This window comes from Rhinoraja longicauda, chromosome 3 (assembly GCF_053455715.1).
Source record: "Rhinoraja longicauda isolate Sanriku21f chromosome 3, sRhiLon1.1, whole genome shotgun sequence".
Taxonomy (NCBI): Eukaryota; Metazoa; Chordata; class Chondrichthyes; order Rajiformes; family Arhynchobatidae; genus Rhinoraja; species Rhinoraja longicauda.
Window position 1 is genome coordinate 90,819,038 of NC_135955.1, and position 19,870 is coordinate 90,838,907.

General features: G+C 51.2%; 1 protein-coding gene across 1 annotated transcript in view; it reads right to left on the reverse strand.

Moving 5' to 3' along the window:
• LOC144592272 (proteolipid protein DM beta-like) overlaps window positions 1-13,356 on the reverse strand; it is a gene marked incomplete at its 5' end in the record, with an annotated part of 23,260 nt that extends 9,904 nt beyond the window's left edge. Inside the window, 4 exons of the mRNA XM_078396801.1 lie at window positions 244-324; window positions 359-428; window positions 548-740; window positions 13,335-13,356. Coding sequence (XP_078252927.1) covers window positions 244-324; window positions 359-428; window positions 548-740; window positions 13,335-13,356 — 366 coding nt within the window. The remainder of the gene's footprint in view (window positions 1-243; window positions 325-358; window positions 429-547; window positions 741-13,334) is intronic.
• Between the last annotated feature and the right edge of the window lie 6,514 nt (window positions 13,357-19,870).

The following is a 19,870-nucleotide window of genomic DNA, read 5'->3' on the forward strand; positions in this document are numbered from 1 at the left end:
AGACGGCTGTGGAAACCACAAGTCAGTGGATATTTTTAATGTGGAGATAGATTTTTAAGGCAGAGATTGACAGATTCTTGATTAGTGTCAGGGGTTACGGGGAGAAGGCAGGAGAATGGCGTGAGAGGGAGAGATAGATCAGCCATGATTGAATGGCGGAGTAGACGATGGGCCTCATGGCCTCATTCTGCTCCTGTCACTGATGAGCTTGTGGATGTACACAGGGAAGAAGGTGTCCCGTACCCAGCCACTGACACAGCGTCCACAGGTGGTGATCTTGAAGTCCCCGTACAGGTCCTTGATGGCCCCAGTTGTGAAGAAGCCCTCCACCATCAGCAGGATGCCGTAGACCCTCCACCATCAGCAGGATGCCGTAGACAAAGAAGGCCGCGGCCACTCCGTAGATGACGTACTTGAAGATGTCAATCCTGCAGCGACAAATGCACCAGATTCAGATCAGAGTAGAGGGGAGAGATTCCTGTCACCTGTGCAAGCAGGAGGTTCCAGTTATAGTTGAGTTTATTGTCACGTGTGCCAAGGTACTCACATGGTGAAGACATCGATGGTGTCGCCGGCACCTCGAACCAACTCAAAGTTGTTCTGCAGGATGGTGGCGGTCCCGGAGAGAGCTTCGTGGCCACAGCCGCAGAAGAGGGCCACGCCCGCGTACAGGAGCATGGTGGCAATGAGCGAGGCGTAGGGAATGCCCCCCAAACACTTGATGCAACACTCGAAGCACCCTGAAACACAACACAGCGCACTCAGAAACCTGCCGCCAATCACAGCAGGTGCATCGCAACTAATGGCATGGACAAGCTGCAGAGGAGGGCGAACAGAATGTAGAAACCAACAACTGCAGATGGACACAGAGTGCTGGAGTAACTCAGTGGGTCAGGCAGCATCTGTGGAGAACATGGATAGGTGACGTTTCACAGAGTGCTGGAGTAACAGTGGGTCAGGCAGCATCTGTGGAGAACATGGATAGGTGACGTTTCACAGAGTGCTGGAGTAACTCAGCGGGGTCAGGCAGCATCTGTGGAGAACATGGATAGGTGACGTTTCACAGAGTGCTGGAGTAACTCAGCGGGTCAGGCAGCATCTGTGGAGAACATGGATAGGTAACGTTTCAGGTCAGGACTGAAAGGTCCCAAACCAAAATGTCTACCCATTTTTCCAGAGATGCTGCCTAACCTGCTGAGTTATTCCTGCACTCTGTGTCCATCTGCCTAACCTGCTGAGTTACCCCTGCACTCTGTGTGTATCTGCCTAACCTGCTGAGTTATTCCTGCACTCTGTGTCCATCTGCCTAACCTGCTGAGTTACCCCTGCACTCTGTGTGTATCTGCCTAACCTGCTGAGTTACTCCTGCACTCTGCGTCTATCTCAGGTTTACCAGAATGTTGCCTGGATTATGGGGGATTAACTACAACAAAAGTTTGGACAAACTTGGATTGTTTTCTTTGGAACGTTAGAAGTTGAGGGGGAGACTTGATAAAAGTATATAAAATGATGAGGGGAATAGATAGGTTAGATCGTCAGAACCTTTTTCCGAGAGTGGAAATGTCCAACGTTCGAGGGCAGAGCCATAAAGTGAGAGGGGAAAGTTTTAAAGGGGATATGGGGGGGTGAGTGTTTTACACAGAGGGGGGTGGGGGCCTGGAACGTGCTGCCAGGGGTGGGGGGTGGAGGCAGATACGGTAGTGGTGTTTAAGAGGCTTTTGGACAGGCATGTGGATATGCAGGTAGTGGAGGGACATGGATCACTTGCAGGTAGAGGAGATCAGTTTAATGGCATCATGTTCAGTACAGACACTGTGGATCTGCAGGGTCTGTTCCTGTGCTGTACTGGTGTGGGTTCCAAAGACCCTGAGGCCCAGATCAAGGTGAGGGGTGGATGGTGAATGTGAAAGGTCGGTGCTGGTGGTTGGGCTGGGAGATTGCTTCCCGCAAACTCAGAGACCCTCGGCACACGGCAGCAGAGGTGGGGCTGCAGGAGGTGAGTGAGGGGTCTTGTGTTTCCTGTGCTTGCAGGCCAAGGTGTGGGTGGAGTGGGCCGCTGGAGGCCCCTGCAGCAGCCTGGGGCTCAGTTAGACCAGCCTCACTGGAGGCCCTGCAGCAGCCTGGGGCCCAGTTAGACCACGCCTCCCCCTGCAGCAGCCTGGGGCTCAGTTAGACCAGGCCTCACTGAAGGCCCTGCCACAGCCTGGGGCTCAGTTAGACCAGGCCTCCCCCTGCAGCAGCCTGGGGCTCAGTTAGACCAGGCCTCCCCCTGCAGCAGCCTGGAGCCCAGTTGGACCAGGCCTCGCTGGAGGCCCTGCAGCAGCCTGGGGGCCCAGTTAGACCAGGCCTCGCTGGAGGCCCTGCAGCAGCCTGGGGCCCAGTTAGACCAGGCCTCGCTGGAGGCCCTGCAGCAGCCTGGGGCTCAGTTAGACCAGGCCTCCCCTGTGTGGACCAGGTGGAGCAGCGGTGGAGACACCAACAACATCGCCAGGCCAGGCCCACCCCTGCAACTTCCAGCCAGTGCCATCACCATGACAATGGGCCTTCATAGCCAAGTGAAGACTGTACTTGCAAGGTGCAAAATGGGGCTGGAAATGTGGTGATTCTTTGTCTACTGTCTCAGGCGAAATCCACTATTACACGACCGTTATAGCTCTTTAATTTGCATATGATTGCTGTAATGATAGTAGAGAATAATCTCATTTATTATTGGCACGTGTGCTGAGGTACAGTGAACAGCTTTTGTTGAGTTCTCAACAGTTACCTGATTACAATCCAGCCGAGCACAGCACAGATACAGGGTGAGGGTGTTCAGTGCAAGATTTACCAATGAAGTCAGATCAAAAGGTTCCACGTCCACCATCCCACCCCCAACACCTCTTCCCCAACCAACACCCCTCCCCCCATAAACCCCTCCCCCACCCACCCCCACCCCCATAAACCCCTCCCCCACCACCCCAACCCCATAAACCCCCTCCCCCACCACCCCACCCCCATAAACCCCTCCCCCACCACCCCACCCCATAAACCCCCTCCCCCACCACCCCACCCCCATAAACCCCTCCCCACCACCCCACCCCAACCCCATAAACCCCTCCCCCACCACCCCAACCCCATAAACCCTTCCCCCACCACCCCTCCCCCAACACCTCTTCCCCAACCAACACCCCTCCCCCATAAACCCCTCCCCCACCACCCCACCCCCATAAACCCTCCCCCACCACCCCACCCCCATAAACCCCTCCCACACCACCCCACCCCCACCACATAAACCCCTCCCCCACCACCCCACCCCCACCACATAAACCCCCCCTACACCCATCCCCCACCACCCCTATAACCACCCCTCCCCACCACCCCACCCCAACCCCATAAACCCCTCCCCACCCCACCACATAAACCCCTCCCCCACCACCCCACCCCCACCACATAAACCCCTCCCCCACCACATAAACCCCTCCACCACCACCCACCCCCACCACATAAACCCCTCCCCCACCACCCCACCCCACCACATAAACCCCTCCCCTATACCCATCCCCCACCACCCTACCTCATATCCAACACCCCTCCCCTACACCCCACCTCATAAACACCTTCCCTCTACACCCCACCCCCTACATCTCTTCCCCAACCAATACCCCTCACCCTACACCCCACCCCATAACCAACACCCCGACCCCACCACCCCACCAGGGGTGGTGGGGGAGGGGTGGCGGGGAGGGTGGAGGGGGAGGGGTGGCGGGGAGGGGTGGAGGGGTGGTGGGGGAGGGGTGGAGAGGTGGTAGGGGAGGGGTGGAAGGGAGGGGGAGAGGGGTGAATGGGGAGGGGTGGTGGGGGAGGGGTGGCGATGGAGGAGGCCAAGGATAGGAAGGTCTGTGTGGGAAGGGGAATGAAAGTGTTTGGTAACCGGGAGATCAGGTCGGTCCAGCGGACTGAGTGAAGGTGTTCAGTGAAACGATCGCCCGGTCGGCGAGAACAAACGTAGATGCCGATTGTTTCGCTGAACCACGGACCCACTGGATCTGTTCATTCCAGGAAGTTTCAACAACATTAAACGGCACATGCAGGACAGTCCCAGTGCCCCCATGAAAGGCAGGTCCTCATTCACCCTGGCCCTAACATTATATGAGGCCGGGATCAGTGTGTCTCTCTCTGCAGCTGCAGATAAGGGAAGCCACAAAACCCTGCAGATTGTCCCAGTTACAAACTACAATTAATCTTTATCGTCTTTCATTATGTCTTTTGCTTCAGATTACAACATCAAAGTTGATATGCTTGTCTACAGATTTACAGCTTGTTAGATAGTGAGATTTATAAACTATGAAAGCTGAACAATCACACAGCTGTTTAATCTTACACCAATTTGCACAATTTATATTAATTGCTTCTGTGGAATAATAAATGTGTTTTCTAAGTGCTACACTGAGATATAAAATAATGAGAGGCACAGGTAGGGTAGACAGTCAGAACCTTTTACAGGGTGGGAATGTCATCGATTCAATGATTTAATGAAACTTTATTGTCACGTGTACCTGAGCAGTGAAAAGCTTACAAGGCGCTGGTCACAGGGGTGTGTGTGTGTGTGTGATGCTGGGGCTGTACAAGGCGCTGGTCACAGGGGGGTGTGTGATGCTGGGGCTGTACAAGGCGCTGGTCACAGGGGTGTGTGTGTGTGTGATGCTGGGGCTGTACAAGGCGCTGGTCACAGGGGTGTGTGTGATGCTGAGGCTGTACAAGGCGCTGGTCACAGGGGGGTGTGTGATGCTGGGGCTGTACAAGGTGCTGGTCACAGGGGGTGTGTGATGCTGAGGCTGTACAAGGCGCTGGTCACAGGGGTGTGTGTGATGCTGAGGCTGTACAAGGCGCTGGTCACAGGGGGGTGTGTGTGTGTGTGTGTGTGTGATGCTGGGGCTGTACAAGGCGCTGGTCACAGGGGTGTGTGTGATGCTGAGGCTGTACAAGGCGCTGGTCACAGGGGTGTGTGTGATGCTGGGGCTGTACAAGGCGCTGGTCACAGGGGTGTGTGTGATGCTGGGGCTGTACAAGGCGCTGGTCACAGGGGGGTGGGTGTGATGCTGGGGCTGTACAGGGCGCTGGTCACAGGGGGGGGTGTGATGCTGGGCTGTACAAGGCGCTGGTCACAGGGGGGTGTGTGATGCTGAGGCAGTACAAGGCGCTGGTCAGGCTGCATTTGGAATATTGTGAGCAGTTTTGGGCTCCATATCTGAGGAAGGATGTGCTGGCTCTGGAGAGGATCCAGAGGAGGTTTACAAGAATGATCCCAGGAATGAGTGGGTTAACCTATGATGAGCGTTTGTGGGCACTGGGCCTGTACTCGCTGGAGATTAGAAAAATGGTGTCAAGTTAGGAAAAGGGGACGTACAACGTGATCTGGGTGTCCTAGTGCATCAGTCACTGAAAGGAAGCATGCAGGTACAGCAGGCAGTGAAGAAAGCCAATGGAATGTTGGCCTTCATAACAAGAGGAGTTGAGTATAGGAGCAAAGGGTCCTTCTACAGTTGTACAGGCCCTAGTGAGACCGCACATGGAGTACTGTCTGCAGTTTTGGTCTCCAAATTTGTGGAAGGATATTCTTGCTATTGAGGGCAATTAGAGCAACAAAATGCTTCCTTGCTGCAGCTGAAGCAGCCATTAACACACAGATAAATAACAGAGATAAATAGATTATTATCCTTAAGAATTTTGTAAGTTTCTATAAGATCCCCCTCAATCTTCTAAATTCCAGCGAGTACAAGCCGAGTCTATCCAGTCTTTCTTCATATGAAAGTCCTGCCATCCCAGGAATCAATCTGGTGAACCTTCTCTGTACTCCCTCTATGGCAAGAATGTCTTTCCTCAGATTAGGAGGCCAAAACTGTACGCAATACTCCAGGTGCGGTCTCACCAATGCCCTGTACAACTGCAGCAGAACCTCCCTGCTCCTATACTCAAATCCCTTCGCTATGAATGCCAACATACCATTCGCTTTCTTCACTGCCTGCTGCACCTGCATGCTTACTTCCACAGATGCTGCCTGACCCACTGAGGTACTCCTGCATTTTGTGACTATAAGAGACTGTTTCTTCTACCCGATCTCTTCCTCTCATGACTTTGCACACTTCCTCTCTTGATTTTATACACATGATTTTATTATATTACGGATAATTATCTATTTATCTCTGTTATTTATCTGTGTGTTAATGACCTGCTTCAGCTGCAGCAAGGAAGCATTTTGTTGCTCTCATTGCCGGTCCTTGACAATTAAACACTCTTCATTCTCGTCTTGATACAAATATCAATTATAGATTAAAACTGCTGTGTTTTGACTGCAGTTTGGAATCCTCAGCATGAGAGCGTTTGGATGTTTTAAAAGGATGTGTTGTGGAGGTGTAATGGAGAGACCATTCTTCCTCTGGCCTTCCAGACCCAGTCGCTGGAACGCTGCAGAAACTCTGGGACAGTCATGGGGCTCCCTGTCCCCCTCCCCCTCCCCCTCCCCCTCCCCCTCCCCCTCCCCCTCCCCCTCCCCCTCCCCCTCCCCTCCCCCTCCCCCTGTCCCCCTCCCCCTGTCCCTCCCCCTCCCCTCCCCTCCCCCTCCCCCTCCCCCTCCCCCTCCCCCTGTCCCCCTCCCCCTGTCCCCCTCCCCCTCCCCCTGTCCCTGTACCCCTGTGTCCCTGTGTCCCTGTGTCCCTGTGTCCCTGTGTCTGTCCCTGTCCCTGTCCCTCCTGCTCAGCTGCACTCCTGGCAGAGTCTTCATAATGTCATAGGAGCAGGCCATTCGGCCCTTCTAGTCTACTCTGCCATTCAATCATGGCTGATCTATCTCTCCCTCTCAATCCCATTCCCCATAACCCCTGACACCCACCCGCACTAATCAAGAATCTAGCATGCTCCGCTCAACAAATACCCAATGACGGCCTCCACAGCCGTCTGTGGCAATGAATCCCACAGATTCAGTTTGGTTTAGTTCAGAGATACTGCATGGAAACAGGCCCTTCATCCCACTGAGTCCGGACCGACCAGAGATCATCCCGTACACTAGCACCATCCTACACACAAGGGACAATTAACCCACAAACCTGCACGTCTTTGGAGTGTGGGAGGAAACTGGAGCACCCGGAGAAAACCCACGCATGTCACGGGGAGAACGTGCAAACTCCGTACAGACAGCACCTGTGGTCAGGATTGAATCCGGGTCTCTGGCGCCGTGAGGCAGCAGTTCTACCCACTGCGCCACCGTGCCAGCCTCCTCATGTGCCTTAGATTTCAGAGTTGTCCTGGACACACAATGAAATCCAGCACAATTGGTCCCAGAACAAGAACACATCCTTTACCAGGTTATGTGGGGAAAAAAACTGCAGATGCAGGTTTCAATCAAAGGTAGACACAAAATGCCGGGGTAACACAGCGGGTCAGGCAGCATCTCGGGAGAGAAGGAATGGGTGACGTTTCAGGTCGAAAATGAGTCTGAAGAAGGGTCTCGACCCGAAAAGTCACCCATTCCTTCTCTCCCAAGATGCTGCCTGACCCGCTGAGTTATTCCGGCATTTTGTGTCTTCCTTCACCAGGTTAAATCAGTATTAAACTACTACTGTAAGGAACCAAATGTTACTAGCAAGATGACCTGCAGTATTATCCAATGCTGTCAGCAGGGGCTGGGGAAGATTACAGGCATCCACTTCAATGAATTAGTCAATTAAAAATCAGGTGACGAGCTGCAGATGCTGAAAGTGTCAACCAACCACAGCTCACGTGGCAACAGTCTGTGGGAAGAGAAATGGAGGCAATGTCTCAGGTCAAAGACCCTTCGCCAATACTGGGACAAAGTATGGGCTATCTCAACGAGGCCGACGCCAGGGTTGTAGTGGTGAGTTCTGCCAGACCCTCTCTCTCTGCTCCCCCCCCCCCCCACCACCCCGATTCCTACTTGTCTCTGGGTCTACTTGCCTCCAGTTCCCCCCTCCACCCTCCCCAAGTTGAGTTTAGTTTATTGTCACGTGTACCGAGGTACAGTGAAAAGCTTTTGTTGTGTGCTAACCAGTCAGCGGGAAGACAATACATGATTACAATCGAGCCGTCGACAGTGTACAAATACATGATAACGTTTAGTGCAAGGTAAAGCCCAGTGAAGTCCGATTAAAGATTGAAAGGTTCTCTGCCCCTATCTCCTTCCTTCCACCCTGACTTTCAGTCTGAAGAAGGGTCCCGACCCAAAACGTCACCTATCCACGTTCTCCAGAGATACTGCCTGACCCGCTGAGTTACTCCAGCACTCTGTGAAATGTCACCTATCCATGTTCTCCACAGATGCTGCCTGACCCGCTGAGTTACTCCAGCACTCTGTGTCCATCTTTGGTATAAACCAGCATCGGCAATACTCTGCTTCCACATTGAAGTGGTGATAAGTTGCTGATGAAGTCACCTGGTAATGAGGGAGTTAGTGAAAAAGTTGTGTGAAAATGTTTCCCCTCAGCTTTCTGTTAAATCTTCTCCCCCCCCCCCCCCCCCCTCACCTTAAACCCAAGTCCTCTGGCTCTTGATTCCCCGACTCTGGGGAAAAGACTGTGCATTCACCCCATCCATTCTCCTCATGATTTTATTCACCTCTACAAGATCACCCTCAATCTTCCTACGCTCCAAGGAATAGAGTCCTAGCGTGTCCAACCTCTCCCTATCACTCAGGCCCTCTAGTCCTGGCATCATCCTCGTAAATCTTCCCTGCACTTTTTCCAAGTTAATAACATCCTTCCTATAGTTGGATGATCAAAGCTGAACACAATAATCTACAAACTGTCGCCAGCTTTTCATTGTAAGTTGGTACACGTGACAATAATAAACCTGAACCTAAACCTAAATAACACATCACACTCCCCACCATTGTAGATGTAGCCCAGTCCCCCACACACACCACACTCCCCACCATTGTAGATGTAGCCCAGTCCCCCACACACACCACACTCCCCACCATTGTAGATGTAGCCCAGCCCATCACACACACCACACTCCCCACCATTGTAGATGTAGCCCAGCCCATCACACACACCACACTCCCCACCATTGTAGATGTAGCCCAGTCCATCACACACACCACACTCCCCACCATTGTAGATGTAGCCCAGCCCATCACACACACCACACTCCCCACCATTGTAGATGTAGCCCAGTCCATCACACACACCACACTCCCCACCATTGTAGATGTAGCCCAGTCCCCCACACACACCACACTCCCCACCATTGTAGATGTAGCCCAGCCCATCACACACACCACACTCCCCACCATTGACTCCATCTACACTTTACGCTGCCTCGGGAAAGCAGCCAAAATAATCCTTCCATAAGCTAGGGCACTGTCCGATTCACCTCAACCCCATTGCGGACATTGGACTTTGTCTGTGGAACTGATGCGCTACAATGTTGAGAACTATATTCTGCACTCTGTATCTTCCCCTTTGCTCTACCTGTTGTACTGGAGTTTGACAACCTCTGCCTCACCTGAAAAGACTGTTGGGGTCCTTGGATAGAGTCGAGGGGGGAGGTACAGGGACAGGTGTTGCATCTCCTGCGGTTGCAGGGGAAGGTACCTGGGGAGGGGGTGGGAAGGGTGGGAAGGGACGAGTTAACCAGGGAGTTGCAGAGGGAACGGTCTCTGCGGAAGGCGGAAAGGGGTGGAGATGGGGATGGGAAGGTGTGATTAGTGGTGGGATCCCATTGGAGATGAGGGAAATGTTGGAGGACTATGTGCTGTATGCGACGGCTGATGGGGTGGAAGGTGAGGACCAGGGGGACACTGTCCTTGTTATCATGGGGGGAGGGGGAGCAAGAGCGGAGCTGCGGGATATTGAGGAGACCCTAGTGAGAGCCTCATCAATCATGGAGGAGGGGAACCCCTGTTCCCTAAGCAGACGCCCTGGTATGGAACACCTCATCCTGGGCGCAGATGCGGCGTAGACGGAGAAATTGGGAGTTGGGGATAGAGTCTTTGCAGGAAGCGGTGGGTAGAAGTGTAGTCGAGATAGTTGTGGGAGTCAGTGGGTTTGTAATAAATGTCAGTCTATAACTGGCTGTGGTGTTGGCTGATCTTGCATTCTCACGTAACAAGACCACATGCAGCCAATATTATTTTCACCAACACATGAGGCTCCATTGTGGACACTTATTCTGATGCAGATGTGTTACTGGTTAATGCAGTGTCGTAATTATATGTGTAGGAAGGAACTGCAGATGCTGGTTTACACTGAAGATGGACACAAAAGGCTGGAGTAACAGCATACAGGCAGCATCTCTGCTGTAAAGGAATGGGTGATGTTTCGTGGTCGATACCCTTCAGTCTGTAGAAGAGTCTTGACCCAAAAGGTTACCCATTCCTCTCCACAGATGCTGCCTGTCCCGCTGAGTTACTCCAGCACTCTGTGAAACGTCACCGATCCATGTTCTCCACAGATGCTGCCTGACCCGCTGAGTTACTCCAGCACTCTGTGAAACGTCACCCATCCACCCTAGCCCACCCATAAACCTCTCTCTGCCTTTACATTTCACTCCTCTTTCACATCTGCTCTACTTATCTACAAGCATTTTCTTCTCAACTCCTTTTTAGAGTCATAGTGTCACACAGTGTAGAAACAGGCCCTTCAGCCCAACTTGCCCACACCGCCCAACATGGCCCAGCTACACTAGTCATAGAGTCAGTGTCACACAGTATGGAAACAGGCCCTTCAGCCCAACTTGCCCACACCGCCCAACATGGCCTAGCTACACTAGTCATAGAGTCAGAGTCACACAGTATGGAAACAGGCCCTTCAGCCCAACTTGCCCACACCGCCCAACATGGCCCAGCTACACTAGTCATAGAGTCAGAGTCACACAGTGTGGAAACAGGCCCTTCGACTCAACTTGCCCACACCCGACCAACATGTCCCAGCTACACAAGCCCCACCCACCTGTGTTTGCCCCATATCCCTCTAAACCTGTCCTATCCATGTACCTGTCTAAATATCTTTTAAACATTTGGATAGTCCCTGCCCAAACCACCTCCTCTGGCAGCTCGTTCCATACACCCACCACCCTTTGAGTGAAACATCTATCTCTCAGATTCCTGTTAAATCTTTCCCCCTCTCACCTTAAACATCTGTCCTTTGGTTCATGATTCCCCGACTCTGGGTGAAATACTCTGTTCGTTCAAATATATTTGTTGTGTTGATGCAATTGTTTATATTTCACACAGACTTCATTAGCATTCAGCAGTGTTCTTTGATTACATTGATTGATAATTGGATGTAGTAGGTGAGTTGATGCCTGACCCGCTGAGTTTCACAATGATCAGTTGATGAGAAATGGATAAAAAGTCATAAACGCATGTGAACTGACATCAGGCTGGAAAGGGCGCAGAGAAGATTTACGAGGATGTTGCCAGGACTCAAGGGCCTGAGCCACATGGAGAGGTTGAGCAGGCTAGGACTCTATTCCTTGGAGCGCAGGAGGATGAGGGGTGATCTTAGAGATGTATAAACTCAAGAGGGGAATAGATCGGGTAGATGCAGAGTCTCTTGCCCAGATTTGGGGGAATCAAGAACCATGGGACATGGGTTTAAGATGAGGGGGGAAAGATTTAATAGGAACCTGAGGGGCAACTTTTTCACTCAGAGGGTGGTGGATGTATGGAACAAGCTGCCAGAGGAGTTGGTGAGGCTGGTATAATAACGACGTTTAATAATACATTTGGACAGATACAAGGATAGGACAGGTGCAGAGGTCATATACGAGCAAAGTGGACTAGCTTGGACAGGGCATCATTGACAGCATGGGCCGAAGGGCCTGTTTTCAGGCTGCATAACATAATAGCTCAGTTTCAGATGTGCCATCAGGTCGCTAACAGCAACAGTATTTGATTTACACATCAGGTTAAATACTTGGACTGTGATTCTCAGGTGGTTAAAGTCAATATTTTCCTTTTGTTGTTTTGGCTCTGTCAAAATGTACATTCTGATAACTTTGGCCCACAATGTCCGTGCCCAACAGATGCCTAGCTATCTGCTGAAACTGGAAAGGGTGCAGAGCAGATTGACAAGGACGTTGCCAGGACTCGAGGGTAGGCTGGGACTCTATTCCTTGGAGCGCAGGAGGATGTGTGTAGTTGTGTGTAGTCTTTCCGCTAACTGGTTAGCACGCAAAAAAGCTTTCCACAGTACCTGGGTATACAATAGACAATAGGTGCCGGAGGAGGCCCTTCGGCCCTTCAAGCCAGCACCACCATTCAATGTGATCATGGCTGATCATTCTCAATCAGTACCCCGTTCCTGCCTTCTCCCCATACCCCCTGACTCCACTATGCTTAAGAGCTCTATCGAGCTCTCTCTTGAATGCATTCAGTGAATTGGCCTCCACTGCCTTCTGAGGCAGAGAATTCCACAGATGAGCCAGCACCACCATTCAATGTGATCATGGCTGATCATTCACAATCAGTACCCCGTTCCTGCCTTCTCCCCATACCCCCTGACTCCGCTATCATTAAGAGCTCTATCTAACTCTCTCCTTTCCTCCGGGTGCTCCGGTTTCCTCCCACACTCCAAAGACGTACAGGTTTGCAGGTTAATTGGCTGCTGTAAATTGTAAATTGTCCCTAGTGTGCGCAGGGTAGTGTTCGTGTGCGGGGATCGCTGGTCAGCGTGGACCCGGTGGGCCGAAGGGCCTGTTTCTGCACTATATCTCTAAACTAAACTAAAGCTAGGCGTGGGGTGTGAGAGGAGAGGATGGTTTTCTGGTGCAGCTGGAGTCTGCCTGAGCAGAATAACAAGCAGCCACACATCACTCATTAGCTCTGTACTTATGCAGGATTCTCCAATCTCAGCCTCCCACTGCATTTGAAAAAAACACACTCAAACGCACTTAGAATTTGATAAATCAGAAAGCATCGACAGTTTACCAGACCTGCCGAACATAACTTTGGGGTTTAATTAGAAAACCAATTATCGTGACAAAGGGAAATGATTCCTATTTATAGATTAGCAATTTTCAGCATCGCAGTACAGTACAAGCCAAGAGGGAAATAAGGCAACATTCCTTTGGCCAGAATATTGAGAGCACGCTAGATATTACATAGGAGGTGTAATACTCTCAGAGAGGGAATTATCCGAGCACAGGAGGGAGTGGAGGGAAAGCTCAGATCAGGAGCCTTCTTCAAACTGATGGAGCAATTTTCATGCAGGTAGCATGCCCCGAACCCCATTCTCCATCTCCTGCCCCCATCCCTACCCCTAAAGGAACAACATTACCCACTCTAGTTCTCCGCGGCCTTGCCTGTGGTCAGAGGAGATGCAAAGATCCTCTCCTACCTCCATCAGTAACCTGGGATCGATCCCATCAGACCCCAGGGATTTATCCACCTTAATGCTCCGATTCCCAACAACGTCCTAATCTCAAACTGCCCTGGCATGTTCGTGCTTACATTCCTCAACAGTATCTTCACTCACGGCGTGGGTGGGGCATCAAACGCCTCAAGTCAACAGTGAGGATGAAGATAGACACAGAGTGCTGGAGTAACTCAGCGGGTCAGGCAGCATCACTGGAGAACATAGATAGGTGACCCGCTGAGTTACTCCAGCACTCTGTGAAACGTTACCTATCCATGTTCTCCACAGATGCTGCCTGACCCGCTGAGTTACTCCAGCACTCTGTGAAACGTTCCTATCCATGTTCTCCACAGATGCTGCCTGACCCGCTGAGTTACTCCAGCACTCTGTGAAACGTCACCTATCCATGTTCTCCACAGATGCTGCCTGACCAGCTGAGTTACTCCAGCTTTATGTATCTCTCTTTGGTTTAAGCCAGCAGTTCCTTCCTGCACAGCTGAGAGGGGAGCAGGACACTGAGTGAGCAGCAGGAATAACGGGTCACTGCGTGCGTTGGGCAGTGTGGCTAAAGATGTTGCAGTAGGTTATTGTGTTGACAAGTGCATTAAATCAACAGGCAGTCTGATTCACTGGAACAACATCAGCAGTTGGTGAAGTGAAAGGAGAAATGAACAAAACAATGACACTAATCCAACTGGGCTAAATTAGAGCAAGGGTCTCGACCCCGAACGTCACCCATTTCTTCTCTCCAGAGGTGCTGCCTGACCCGCTGAGTTACTCCAGCACTCTGTGAAACGTCACCTATCCATGTTCTCCACAGATGCTGCCTGACCCACTGAGATACTCCAGCACTCTGTGTCTATCTTGGGCGAAATTAGAAACTTTAGGCAGGAGTTTGAGTGTGAGATTTCTACTTGCAGTTGTACAGTGATACAGCACGGAAACAGGCCCTTCAGCCCAACTTGGCCATGCTGACCAACATGTCCCAGCTACACTAGTCCCACCTACCCACGTTTGGCCCATATCCCTCTAAACCTGTCCAATCCATGTACCTAGGTAGATACAAAATGCTGGAGTCACTCAGCGGGTCAGACAGCATCTCTGGAGAGAAGGGATGGGTGACGTTTCGGGTCGAGACCCTTCTTCAGACGACGAGAGTTCAGCTTCAAGGTATGTCTACTATCCATATACCTGTTCGAGTGTCTTTTAAATGCCATTATAGTACCTGCCTCATGTACCTCCTCCAGCAGCTCATTCCAGACTTGCATTCACTGGAGTTTAGAAGGATGAGAGGGGATCTTATGGAGATGTGTAAAATTATAAAAGGACTAATTTAGATGCAGGAAAAATGTTCCCAATGTTGGGGGAGTCTAGACCAGGGGCCACAGTCTAAGAATAAAGGGGGGGGGCATTTAAAACTGAGGTGAGAAGAAACTTTTTTCACCCAGAGAGTTGTGAATTTGTGGAATTCTCTGCCACAGAGGGCAGTGGAGGCCAATTCACTGAATGAATTTAAAAGAGAGTTAGATAGAGCTCTAGGGGCTAGTGGAATCAAGGGATATGGGGAGAAGGCAGGCACGGGTTACTGATTGTGGATGATGAGTTGTGATCACAATGAATGGCGGTACTGACTCGAAGGGCCAAATGGCCTCCTCCTGCACCTATTTTCTATGTTTCTATGTTTCCAATAAACTGATGCAGTGTACTTCACAGGCAAAATTAATAAAAATGTTCTTCAGAGAGAACAGTATAATTGAAGCTAATGGCAATGTACAGCAAACTGCAGCAGCAGCAGCAGCAGCAGCAGCAGCAGCAGCAGCAGCAGCAGCAGCAACAGCAGCAGCAACAGCAGCAGAGGCAAACTGCAGCAGCAGCAGCAGCAGCAGCAGCAGCAGCAGCAGCAGCAGCAGCAGCAGCAGCAGCAGCAGCAGCAGCAGCAGCAGCAGCAGCAGCAGCAGCAGCAGCAGCAGCAGCGGGAAACTGCAGCAGCAGCAGAGGGAAGCTTTATTTTTAATTGAGATAGTTTCTGAAATATAATTTACATGAGCAAATGTTCTAATACACAGACAGCTAAAAAATATTTCTTTAAGCGACAGCGGTAGAGTTGCTGCTTTACAGCGAATGCAGCGCCGGAGACTCAGGTTCGATCCTGACTACGGGTGCTGCACTGTAAGGAGTTTGTACGTTCTCCCCGTGACCTGCGTGGGTTTTCTCCGAGATCTTCGGTTTCCTCCCACACTCCAAAGACGTACAGGTATGTAGGTTAATTGGCTGGGTAAATGTAAAAATTGTCCCTAGTGGGTGTAGGATAGTGTTAATGTACGGGGATCGCTGGGCGGCACGGACTTGGTGGGCCGAAAAGGCCTGTTTCCGGCTGTATATATATGATATGATATGATATGAAGTCGTTTTGGAAGTAGATGATCATTTTAATTCAAAGCTCAGAAATGGCAGGTCATGGTGAATTCAGAAGTCTGAGTGAGAGGTTGGTGAGACAGTGGGTGAGGGCGTTGTGTTGGGGCATCAGGCAGGGCTCAAGACTGAGCTGCCATAACTGTTGAGTGAGGATATAGTGCAAGAATAGAGATGGGGCATCAGTCAGCAGCTCCTGTCTACACCGAGTGCTTTCTGACAACATTGTGGTGTGGTCATCACCAAACTGGATCAGAGTTATTCAACACACAAAACATAGAGGAGGTAGTTGAGGCTGGAACTATCCCATTGATTAAGAAACAGGTGGACAGGTACCTGGATAGGACAGGTTTGGAGGGATATGGACCAAGCGCAGGCAAGTGGGACTAGGGTAGCTGGGACATTGTTGGCCGGTGTGGGCGAGTTGGGCCGAAGGGCCTGTTTCCACATGGTATCACTCTGTCACTATGACTCTATCACCTTAGGCCACAGAGGGCTGTGGAGGCCAAGTCATGGGCGTGGTGCATGGGCGTGGTGCATGGGCGTGGTGCATGGGCGTGGTGCATGGGCGTGGTGCATGGGCGTGGTGCATGGGCGTGGTGCATGGGCGTGGTGCATGGGCGTGGTGCATGGGCGTGGCTGTGTTCTGCAGCTGCGGCTCACCGGCAGTCTCTCTGTCTTTTTTTTTGTTTTTAGTCTGTCATCGTTTAATGTACGTTTTGTTTTATTTTTAACTCTGTGTATGTGGGGGGGGGGGGGGGGTGGTGGGGGGGTTGGGGGAAACCTTTTTTCAAATCTCCTCCTCAACGGAGATGCGACCTTTACCGTGTCGTATCTCCGTTCGCGCTACGGCCTAACATCGTGGAGTCGGCGGTCTCCAGCTGGGATCGACCTTGAAGACTCCGGTCGCAGGGCCTGGACTTACCATCTCGGAGGCTTCGGCCGTGGGCCCTGCAGACCGCAACATCGGGAGTTCGCAGGTCCCTGGCTGGCGACCGGCTTTTGGGAGCTCCAGCCGTAGCAGCTTCAACCGCCCCGAAGCGCGAGGTACGATCGACCCGCTCGCAGGCCCTTCATCGCCCTGCGTGGCTCGGCCGCAGCACTTTCCATCGCCCGGTGGGGGCTCAGGACTTTCATCGGCCTGCTCGGCTCGGCCCTGGGACTTTCCATCGCCCAGTGGGGGCTCAGGACTTTCATCGGCCTGCTCGGCTCGGCCCTGGGACTTTCCATCGCCCGGTGGGGGCTTCAAAAGTTGGGAGCCTCGATCGCCTCGTGGCACCACGGGAGAAGAAATCAGGAGGAGATAAGACTTTGCCTTCCATCACAGTGAGGGTATGCCTAGAGCAATCACTGTGATGGCTGTTTGTGTAAAAATTGTATCTATGTGTCCTGTGCTTTTTGTTGTCTACTGCCGGACCCTGACGTGAGAGGACGCTGGCGTTGTTTATTCACCGCTTCTCCGTTAGGATAGTTTGTCTGTTTGTTTTTATGTTATGATTGTTTTTGTAAAGCGCTTTGAGCACCTGATAAGGCGCTATATAAAATAAATGCTTATTATTATTATTATTATTATTAAGTCATTGGGGATGTTTAAGGCAGAGATAGATAGATTCTTGATTAGTGCGGGTGTCAGGGGTTATGAGGAGAAGGCAGGAGAATGGGGTTAGGAGGGAGAGATAGATCAGCCATGATTGAATGGCAGGGTAGACTAGATGGGCTGAATGGCCTAATTCTGCTCCTATCACTCATGAACTTTTGAACACAAGGAACTGCAGATGCTGGAATCTAGAGCAAAGCACAAAGTGCTGGATGAACTCAGCGGTTCAGGCAGCATCTGTGGATGGAATAGACAGGTCGGGACCCTTCTTCAGACCAATGGAGTGATTATAGTTTCAGGTAAGATGCCCCAAACCCCATTCTCTTCCCCCTGCCCCCACCCCTACCCCAGCGAGCCCACATCTCCCCCACCCTCCTCCCCCACCCTCCCCCCGTCCCCTCACCCCCACTTCCTCTCCTCCGACTTCACATTCCTCTCCACCTCTTCTCTCCGTCCCTTTGTCACCTACTCTACCCATCTGCCAATCACCTCCCCTCACCCTGACCTATCACTCACCAGGCTTTGCCCCCCCCCCCCCCCACCTCTCTTATTCAGCTTCCTCCCCCCTAGTCCATCAGTCTGGAGAAGGGTCCGGACCTGAAACATCGCCCCTTCATTGCCCCCACAGATGCTGCCTGGCGCTCTGTTGCTCAAGCACCTGGTGATTTGATTGCATCGGGTCGTGTGGGTACAAGTGCAACCCCTAGGGAGATGGTATCCAGAAATGCTGAAGATATTTGTCCAATCTACCATACAGATGGCACTGTAGCCCCTGTCATTGGGCGATGGCGGGTGGGTCTGTCACAAGACCACTTGCTACATGCCAGTGTTTAGTTCAGTTCAGTTTAGTTTAGAGATACAGCGTGGAAACAGGCCCTTCGGCCCACCGAGTCCGCGCCGCCCAGCGATCCACACACACTAACACTATCCTACACACACTAGGGATAATTTACAATTTCCAGAAGCCAATTAACCCTCAAACCTGCACGTCTTTGGAGTGTGGGAGGAAACTGCAGAGACCGGAGAAAACCCACACAGGTCACGGGGAGAACGTGCAAACTCCGTACAGACAGCACCCGTGGTCGGGATGGAACCCGGGTCTCTGGCGCTGTGAGGCAGCAGCTCTACCCGCTGCACAATCCTCAGATGCCACATGACGGCATTCTCCATGTGAGATTAAAAGGGCTGATGAGTGAAGGGTGAGTGGGGAGAAGGAGGAGTTCACAGCCAGGATGTCCTCTTGTTGAGGAATGGAAGCAAGGTGGTGAAGAGACCGGGTTCTATATTCAGCTGCCCTAACTGTTGCGTGAGGATATAGTACACAAACAGAGATGAGGAAATGACTGTGAATTAGACTCAAACCTCGTTGAAATGTCCTTTACAAAATATGACAGAGATAATTCATTTTTGGCCACAAAAATTTAATTGAAATTGAAATTGGATTTGCAGGGATTGAGATAGACAATAGGTGCAGGAGGAGGCCATTCGGCCCTTCGAGCCAGCACCGCCATTCAATGTGATCATGGCTGATCATTCTCAATCAGTACCCCGTTCCTGCCCTCTCCCCATACCCCCTGACTCCGCTATCCTTAAGAGCTCTATCTAGCTCTCTCTTGAATGCATTCAGAGAATTGGCCTCCACTACCTTCTGAGGCAGAGAATTCCACAGATTCACAACTCTGACTGAAAAAGTTTTTCCTCATCTCAGTTCTAAATGGCCTACCCCTTATTCTTAAACTGTGGCCCCTTGTTCTGGACTCCCCCAACATTGGGAACATGTTTCCTGCCTCTAATGTGTCCAACCCCTTAATAATCTTATACGTTTCGATAAGATCTCCTCTCATCCTTCTAAATTCCAGTGTATACAAGCCTAGTCGCTCCAATCTTTCAACATATGACAGTCCCGCCATTCTGGGAATTAACCTAGTAAACCTACGCTGCACGCCCTCAATAGCAAAAATATCCTTCCTCAAAGATGGGCCTTAGAGCTTAGACAGATAACTGCAAGACCAAGGGACAGTACAAGATTCAAAACATTGTAAATTAAAGGAAACATTTGATCTTCATCATATTATTGGCACATTCATCCAGAGTCAGGGCTCCAGTTAAATGCACGATCCAGCAAATAACAGCTGATCATTGCTATCATATTGCTCCATAACCCACCTTGTTACAACTGTCATGTTCTATTATTCTAATCACATCTGGCCTTATTAATGCAGAAACAAACTATATCTAAGCCCAAAGACACAGTGCTGGAGTAACTCAGCGGGTCAGGCAGCATCTCTGGAGAATATGGATAGGTGACGTTTCACAGAGTGCTGGAGAAACTCAGCGGGTCAGGCAGCATCTCTGGAGAACATGGACAGGTCAGAACCCTTGTTAAGCGCTTTTGTTTTGACCGTACTGGTAGGGTTTATATGTTCATAAGTGATAGGAATTAGGCTATTTAACCCATCAAGTCTACTCCGCCATTCAATCATGGCTGATCTATCTCTCCCTCCTGACC